The sequence below is a fragment of the Cucurbita pepo genome, chromosome 2 (genome assembly GCF_057944985.1).
Source record: "Cucurbita pepo subsp. pepo isolate OVF chromosome 2, ASM5794498v1, whole genome shotgun sequence".
NCBI lineage: Eukaryota > Viridiplantae > Streptophyta > Magnoliopsida > Cucurbitales > Cucurbitaceae > Cucurbita > Cucurbita pepo.
In genome coordinates, this window is record NC_141799.1 from 5,313,015 (window position 1) to 5,322,088 (window position 9,074).

At 37.6% G+C, this 9,074-nt stretch overlaps 1 protein-coding gene across 2 annotated transcripts; it reads right to left on the minus strand.

The window, feature by feature from the left end:
• Positions 1-289: 289 nt before the first annotated feature.
• LOC111787721 (kinesin-like protein KIN-14F) lies at positions 290-9,074 on the minus strand. 2 transcript variants are annotated; one of them, XM_023667752.2, is made up of 18 exons: positions 8,878-9,074; positions 8,496-8,775; positions 7,378-7,541; positions 7,064-7,207; positions 6,634-6,990; positions 6,479-6,547; positions 6,189-6,404; positions 5,526-5,607; positions 5,346-5,441; positions 5,116-5,268; positions 4,936-5,042; positions 4,357-4,535; positions 3,513-3,677; positions 3,185-3,438; positions 2,951-3,114; positions 2,660-2,854; positions 1,154-1,605; positions 290-665 (listed from the first exon to the last, which is right to left on the minus strand). In XM_023667752.2, the coding sequence occupies exons 2-18, from the start codon at positions 8,662-8,664 to the stop codon at positions 533-535; spliced, it is 3,099 nt and encodes a 1,032-aa protein (XP_023523520.2). In that variant the 5' UTR covers positions 8,665-8,775; positions 8,878-9,074; the 3' UTR covers positions 290-532. The 2 variants fall into 2 exon arrangements, with proteins under 2 accessions (XP_023523520.2, XP_023523521.2); XM_023667753.2 differs by having other exon boundaries at positions 8,849-9,074.

Sequence of the window (9,074 nt, forward strand, 5' to 3'; positions counted from 1 at the left end):
TTCATCTCCATTATCATATTGACTGAGCTTCTCAGAAACTGTGGAGAGAGAGAAATTAGTAATTATCTTTAAAAATGATATTCATCCGAGATGCATATTACCTTAGGATGCATATTACCTTAGGATGCATATTACCTTAATAATTAAAATCTCATAAAGTTCAAATATTAAACATTTATAGGTCATAATACATTACTAATATCGATGGTAAACATTTTTTTTTAAAAAAAAAGATAGTATTGGGTTATAACCCTATTTTTGGGTTGGTCGAGATGACTCAATAAAAATATGTCAACTCGAAAATCGAACCAAATTTTTATTTTTTTAAATATTTAATCCAACCTAAATTGAAACCGAAGAAAAATCAAGCCTATACAAAGGAAATTTACTTCACCAGCAGCATCCAGAGAGCACCCCATTTCAACAAGATTTTTTAGAATTATAATTGATATACAAAGAATAACGTAACAAAAAGGAAAAAAATTCAATCAATCAATCAAATAAGATATAGCTACAAATATATTTTCAGTGTTCATTTCCTGCGAGTTGTAGATCTGCTTCTTCCAAATTCAGGCATTGATCCATTGCTGACTTTGTTTTGATTGCGACTCCCATTCTCAACTCTACTTGTTCTTAGCAGAGTTTCAACAGCCCCAACTTGTACTCTGTTCCATAATAAACCACAAAAACTCTGTTAATAAATAGAGAAAACAACATCACTTCTTGGCAAAATCTCTGTTAATTTAATAATTAATTTATATATTTTCTTAACACTGTTCCTCCAGGAGTAGGCTCGTACATTACTTTAACCTTAAGGTTAGAGGTGCTCCTCTGATGTCATTTTCTTCTCAACTAATATTGATTTCCATTTGTTTGACCTTTTATAGATCTCTAAGCCTGCTAACGAGGGGAGTATTAAAGTTTATTATAATCCATCAAGTTAAATGTAACGGCCCAAATCCACCGCTAACAGATATTGTCTTCTTTAGACTTTTTCCTTCGGGCTTCTTCTCAAAGCTTTTAAAACACGGGGGAGGTTTCCACACCCTTATAAAGGGTGTTTCGGTCTCCTCTCCAACCGATGTGGGATCTCCATTAAACTTTTAGATTTAATTTAACATGGAATCAAAAGTAACGTTGTAACTAAGTTTACCTTGGTGGTTCCAGATTCTGAGAGTTCCTCGGAAAGTTGTGACAAGCTTTTTTCACCTTCAAAGCACCACCAAGAGGCATTCCCCAAAGAAACTGCTCATTCTCCATCTCAGAGAAGTCACTCTTTCTTGAATCTTGCTCATTTTTTTCTTGGCAAACTAGTTGCTTCTTCTTTGTTGAGCCCATTGCTGTTTTTTGGATATCAAGAAATGATGAAGGCTTTGCTATTGGTTGGTTCTCGTTCGTCTCTGTCTTAACCTTGCTTCTTAAAAGGGCACCTCTATCTGTTGATATTGATCTCCTAACTGGTGGAGATGGTGACCTTGGATTTCCAGAGCTTGAACTTGTTGTTGATCTCTCTTCACCTAACAATCTCATTTTTATTGCATCTTTCTCTGTGAATGTTGAGGGAAATCTTGACCTTCTTTGCTTTCCTGAAGAGCAGCTTCTAGCCTGATATCATCAAAATGTTGTCAAAACATATAACAAAAGAGATTAGTTTTATCTCGGTTTTGGAACTAGCCACGTGTTAGGAATCACGACTCTCCATGGTATGATATTATCCACTTTGAGCATAAGTTCTCGTGGCTTTGCTTTGGGCTTCCCCAAAAAGTTTTAAAACACATCTACTAGGGATAGAGGTTTCCACATTCGTTCCCTTCTCCAACTAATGTGGGATCTCACAATCCACTACCCTTGGGGGCCCAGCGTCCTCGCTGGCACACCGCTCGATGTCTGGCTCTGATACTAGATTGCTGAACACAACTCTTTGTGGAAAACACTTGCACTCTTTATCAAGACCGATCGAGAAACATTCTATAGAAACTACTGCACTCTAGCCTGGTAAACCTAACAAAGAAGGGTTGTGGTTGTTTCATTTGTGGAGGACCTCAAAGAGCCCGTGACTGCCCAAATCAAGATAAATTGAGTGGATTTGTAGATGACAGACAAGGGGAGAAGTTCCCTTCTAACCCCCTGCTTCACACATTCAGTCTTTCTTCTCCCTTACGTGATAGGACTCTAAAGCCAAGTGTTTGCTTCAGTTACAGCCCTCCATTGAATGGGGTGGGAAAAAAAGGTTCGGAAATCTAGTTTTTTGCTCGAGTCCAGTGGCAATGAGGAAAGGAAGACAGCTACGAAAGCAAGTCAGCCTAAGCTTAAAGTAAAGGAAAGGTCCCGTTCCAATATTGGAGGAAGCATGACATAGAAAGCAGGGTATGTCATGGGTTGTAGGGAAGAGGTAAGACGTGTACATGAAAGCAAGCGAGAGCAGAGCCTAGGGGTGTCCACGTGCTTTGTATGTCTTGGGATGAAAACCTAGGTAGGGTGGAGGGGTATTTATAGTAGAGGCTAAACAATTTATTCTTAAAATATCTAAATCTTTCCTAAAATACTTAAATCATTTTCCTAAAATAAATAAACAATAGACTCATACAATTACGGGACTAGACTCTATTGGACTAGTAATGATATTTTAACAAAAGAATCATCGAAGACGTTTGCTTACCTTCAAAGTTTTAGTATCATCCAGAGGCCGTTGACTATGTTCAGGCTTAGCACCTCCATTAGTACCATGTCTTAGAACACGAAAGGGCGAGGCAATTCTTGGCTTCTGATTGTGTCCAAGAGCTCGAGCATTGCCACCCTTTAGCTGTTCAAGCTCTGTATCCTTCATCTCTAAAGCTGATTTAAGATTCGATATCTAAACAAAAATATGAAGCACAAAGTTTGGTTGGTAGGACACTCTCGTACACAATGGTAAACACTAATGGTATACACTAATGCATACGAAACTAACCTCGTCTTTAAGCTCTCGGATTTGACTGTTTTCTTTGTTACAACGAGCTGCACCTAATTCAATGGAGGCAACTCTCTCAGCAAACTTAAGCGTGCTAATCGTCTCTCCGAGTGCATCGACCTCGGAATTTATGTGTACAAACATCAATGTCTTAGCTTGTCCACCTGTTCTTCAAGGAAAATGTAGCACATATTATAAACTAGCCAAGAAAAAGGCAAGAAAAAGAAAGGTTACCTAAAGAATCTTGAAGGAGTTGAGTGAGTTTGCTATTTCTGTAAGGGATATGAGCACTCTTTTGTGCAAGAGCAGATATCACATCTCCAAGTGCAGAGAGGGATTTGTTTATATGTTGTGCTTCCTTTAATCTGTCACCAACAGCTTCAGATTTGTCCACTCTTTCACTACCAGCTAGATCAACTAGATGAAGACACCCCCTAGTGATGGATCCAGACACCAAATCTTTCCCAAGAACATGAACTATTAAAACACTACAACAAGATCATGCATAAACATTTAGACAGAGCCCAGTTTTGTAGGATTAAATCAAGAGAAAAGCTTCTACCTATGTGACCGACTACTTCGCTCATTCAACGCCGTAGCACCGATAGCTCGATTATTGTGGCCAATGTTCATCAAATGAAGAACATCTTGAGTGCATGTCACAGGAACCCAGCTTGCATCAGGTACATTAAGGCCACTTAGTTGAGAGTTGTTTCGTATATCTAACGTTCGAGCTGTTAAGAAAACGAATATAATCATAGAGGTGTGTAATAACAACTCTCCACAATGGTATGATATTGTCCACTTTGAGCATAAGCTCTCGTAGCTTTGCTTATGGCTTTCCCAAAAGGCCTCATACCAACAGGGAGTAGTCCTTACTTATAAACTCATGATCATTCCCTAAATTAGCCAATGTAGGACTCCCTCCCAACAATCCTCCCCTTGAACAAAGTACGCTATAGAGCCTCCTCTGAGGCCTATGGAGCCCTCGAACACAGCCTCCCCTTAATCGAGGCTCGACTCCTTCTCTGGAGTCCTTAAACAAAGTACACCCTTTGTTCGACACTTGAATCACTTTTGACTACACCTTCGAGGCTCACAACTTCTTTGTTCGACACTTGAGGATTCTATTGACATGAATAAATTAAGAGCATGACCCTGATACCATGTTAGGAATCACGAACCTCCACAATGGTATGATATTGTCCACTTTGAGCATAAGCTCTCACGGCTTTGCTTTGGGCTTCCCCAAAAGGCCTCATAAAGGCCTCATACCATTGGAGATGTATTTCTTACTTATAAACCCATGATCATTCCCTAAGTTAGTCAACATGGGACTCCCTCCCAACCATCCTTGTGGTCATATGCACAAAATTTACTTGGCAACTGTTGTTTTAAAAGGATATCTTCTGTTTGAGCCATCACTGACTAACAAATCTCTCACTTGCTCATTGTATATTTCAATCATTTGAACACCAACTTCATATTTTATCATATCCAATCTTGCATTTGATATTTGGAATAAGTCATTGAGAGCTCGATAATTAACACCCCATGTGTCCTCACTCATCAAATCTGGGCCACTCTGCAAGAAAATGAACATAAAAATTGTTAAGGTCGTATAACAACACACACTCAATCAAGATGAACACAAAAAATAGAAGAGAGATAATTCAAGGAGAAATATTGGATAAAAGTTTTACTAATGACTTCAGGTATGTACACCAAAAGAGAATACAGAGAATGAAGAAAGTAAATTTTGAAAGCACTGACCTAATGGGTTATATATATGGTTTCCGCATACTAAATATAGGTTTAACAGATTTAACGAGATATTAATCTACCAAATATGTCTCTACCAAATCTTTACGAAATATCTACCCTATATATCTCTACTAGATCTTTATTATAAATAAGCATCAGGCTCCATATCCCAACAAAAACTTGTATGTCTTCAAGGAGATAAAGAATTTGTTAGTGTTTACCATTGTGTATGTCTTTCCCGAGCCAGTTTGTCCATATGCAAAGATGCATACATTAAAACCATCAAGAACAGATCTAATCAATGGTTGAGTATCCATATATATTTCTCCTGCAAAAATTTGTTAGCACTTATCTTAAGTGATAATATTCAACTAATAGTATTTGATTCAACTATTTGATACCTTGGGTAACATTAGTTCCATAGACTTTATTGAAGGAAAATACTCTTCTTCCAATCATTATGTTCCCATTTTCTCCAATATAATCAACTGTAGAATGCTGGTTGGCTTGTCCTGGCAAGAAAGGCCTCACTCTACAGTATACCCTTATTGTTCCTATGTTTACAAACCATTAGGACATCGACACGGCAAGAACATGTTCATAATATGCACGAAGTAAATTGTTAATTTACCTTTAAGGTCTTGAACTTGATTGTAAAGTATACGATTCTCTTCCAAGACCTTGTGGTAAGAAGAGGAAGCCATTTCAAGGCCCTTGAGATGATGTTCTATGAAAATAAACAGAATATAAGCATATTAAGTTCATACGAACTCAAAGGAAGCAATTGAATAGGGAAAAAAAAAAATATCACCAAGCCTTTCAACTTCCTCGTTCCATTGGGACTGTATGTGTTTAACTTCAAGCTTGGTTTCTTGAAATGCTGAGTTTAGCTCCTGAAGAACAACCAAATCAAATTATTAAAAATCTACACGAAACAACGCATATATATTGTAACGGCCCAGACCTACCGCTAGCAGATATTGTCCTCTTTGGGCTTTCCCTTTCGGGCTTTCCCTCAAGGCTTTAAAACGCGTCCGCTAAGGAAAGGTTTCCACACCCTTATAAAGGGTGTTTCGCTCCTCCCCAACCAAGGTGGGATATCACAATCCACCCCCCTTCAGCACCGAGCATCCTTGCTGGCACTTGTTCCTTTCTCCAATCAATGTGGGACCCCCACCAAATCCACCCCCTTTCAAGGTCCAGCGTCCTTACTGGCACCCCCCTTCGGGGAACAACCTCCTCATTGGCACATCGCCCGATGTCTAGTTCTGATACCATTTGTAACGGCCCAGACCCACCGCTAGCAAATATTGTCCTCTTTAGGTTTTCCCTTTCAAGGCTTTCCCTCAAGGCTTTAAAACGCGTCCGCTAAGGAAAGGTTTCCACACCCTTATAAAGGGTGTTTCGTTCTCCTCCCTAACCAATTTGGGATATCACATATATAAATATATATATATACAGTAAGCATTAAAACCTGAATTTGATTCTGTTGAGCACGAACTTGTTCTTCATGGCCAAAAGCAGTCCTATGAATAACCTCACGTTTTCCTCCACAAACACAGAATTTGGAGATATCACTTGATGCCATATTAGCTCTTTGACTGATGTATCGAGAAATTGCTTCTATGAATTCAGATTTTGATAATGAACTTAAGTCACTTTTCAACATCTTTTTCAGAAAGAGCCCAAGCTGTAGAAAAAAAGAGATGAGACTTAAGAACTCTTAGAACTACAATGCATTTTGTTGAATGTTCCATCATGTACCTGAGTGCCTTGAGACATAAGCAGTGCAGAGAAATCCTTGACAACCTTATTAAGTAGTGCATCAATTACCTACAGTGTTTATAACGTTAAATTCAATGTTAGTTTCAATCGCTTAAACTTAGAAGTAAACTATTTGATGCAGGACCTTACCCTACCATTGCATTTAAAGGGAAATCTTCAATTTCATTAGTCTCTTTAAGGTAAGCTTGTAGAAGTTTGAGTCCAAAACGATCAAAAAGAAAAGCAAGAGCACTGCAAGTTCTTGATTCTTCAACTGAAACTTCATTAGAAAGATGGAGTAAGTCTAGTAGCTGCTCGAACCGAGACGAATCCGATTCGTCTACCGACTCGTCTGTACTCTCAGTTCCAGTCACGGATGGTGAACTTTTGGCAAGAGATGTGATCCGTACAGTTCCTCCATATCTCCAAACGCCAATCCCACCAGCTTGTTTCCACTCATAATATCCTTTCAAGCAAAGAATACACTCCACAACTTTACCTGAAGTACCTCCCTACACACATCAAATTCCATCAAAACATGAAGATTTTCAGTGAAAATGAGCAAGGAAGAAGATTAGAACGAACCTTTTCCAAGTCGGAAGCTTCAAATGTCAAGAGTTTCATGTCTTTAACTGCTTCCAAGAAGTTCCTCATGTTCTCAAAATACTGGATTGCAGATTGAGCAGCTCCTTCAGCTGACTGAACTGTCACAACTGGACTCTCCACTACCTATAATAAGCAAATTAAGAACTTCAATTTTTGTAACGCCCAAGCCCACCACTAGCAGATGACTTTCCATTTCGAGTTTCCACTCAAAGTTGTTAAAACGTATCTTCTAGGGAGAAGTTTCCACACCCTTATAAAAGATGTTTCGGAAGAAGAATGAAGTATATTAGGACCTTGGGAACAACACCAGGGTTTACTTTGTTGAGGACGATGCAGAGGATAAGGCCATTGCGAAGAGCGAGACAGAACTCTTCTTCTGAGGGCTCCTTCGATAGTACTCCTAATGCTCCATGATCCATTTGGCGTAGCCATTCCACTGCTTGATTCCTCCTCAATGCTGAAAATACATCACCATTACAAATAGCAATAACAAAACACAAGTTTGTTACAGAGCTCCTCCTCCTCTTTTCAAAAATAATTGTTGTGTTAAAAAAAGATTAATAATAAAAAGGAATTATGTTCTTCTTTGGGCTGAAAAATTGGACCAATCTCTTTAGAAGATGGCCCGGATTAGTTGAAGGGAAATTCTGGGTTTATTTGCAACATTACTCCCACCACTTCGATTCTCTCTCTTTTTTTTTCTTTAATGTTTTGTTCACCTTTTCCTAACTTAGTGGAACTATCGTTATCTCTCCCTTCGAAACATGTCATTATTATTTATTATTTTTAAATAAATATGTAATTATTATTTATGGGTATTAAAATAAGATGTTGCAGTGTCAAATTACCATTTTAGCCCTACTTCATTTCACTTCATAGGTTTTAAGAATTACATTCTCAAAATTAACTAATTTTTTTAATATGGCAAAAAAAGAAAGGAAATATTATATATATTCCCAACTAAATATATAGAAGGAAGAAACCAAACAATTCTTTTTAAAAAAAAAAAATTATTATTATAACAAAACTTAAATTATAATATTAATGTGAGCATAAGTCAACCAGAAAGAATTATAATTCTGGACCAAAATTAAATAAACTAAATAAAAATCACATCACTAAAATAGGCATTTAAGAAAAAATAATATGAATTTTTTATATATTGTTTTAAATTTTGGAATTTTGAATTGTGGCAGTGTACTTTCGTGATTTTAAAATTGAGACTTTGAATTTTAAAGGGGTGTGGGTGTGAAGAGAAATACAATAAAGTGGAGTGTAAAGAGAAAACTCCGTGAATTTTCAAAAAATGAAAAACAAAAAGAAGAGGGAAATCGGAAGAAATACGAACTCTTCGATAGATAAAAATCAAAAAGCGATCGGAAAAAAAGAGTGCGACGGATTAAAATCTTACCAGCTTCTTCCGCTTTCCGCTGAGCCAATTCATCGTCGTTGATAACTTCCTCAGAAATCGCGGAATTAGAAGTAATCTCGTTACAATTCGGAACCAGAGCCTTCAATCCTCTCATATTCTTGTTCGGAGACGTCAAAATCGAACTCCGAAAACTGAATTCCTGCGGCATTTTGATGAATCACACTCGATTCTCCTTCCAAGAATCTCCAATTCTTTCTTTTCAACGCACAGAAACAAAAGATTTACACTCCAATTCGATTTTTCCTCTGTTTATCACGATCTGAAAAAGAAACAAACAATGCCGATTCTCGATTCGCTTCAGAAAAAAAAAAAAAAAACAAAAAAAACAATACCTAACAAGCACAATGATCAAAATCTTCACCAGTAATGAATCTTCGACTTCCTTTCCGGAGGAAATTAATTAGTAACAAAATTTGGTGAGAAGTTCAACGAGCTTCTCGTGATCGTTGATATCAGGATTCTCAGAGAAGAAGAAGAAGAAAATCAGAACCGGTTTAGTAAATGCTCCTTCGACGTGGGGGAAGTTCGCGAGGGAGAGATGAAGAATATAATGAAAGC

Excerpts from the sequence above, each read along its gene's own strand:
- LOC111787721 (XM_023667752.2), bottom strand. The coding sequence starts at position 8,664 with ATGCCGCAGGAATTCAGTTTTCGGAGTTCGATTTTGACGTCTCCGAAC. Across the intron at positions 3,115-3,184 it reads ACTCCTTCAAGATTCTTTAG|GTGGACAAGCTAAGACATTG; the intron begins GTAACCTTTCTT and ends CTTGAAGAACAG. Across the intron at positions 1,606-2,659 it reads ATGATACTAAAACTTTGAAG|GCTAGAAGCTGCTCTTCAGG; the intron begins GTAAGCAAACGT and ends TGATGATATCAG.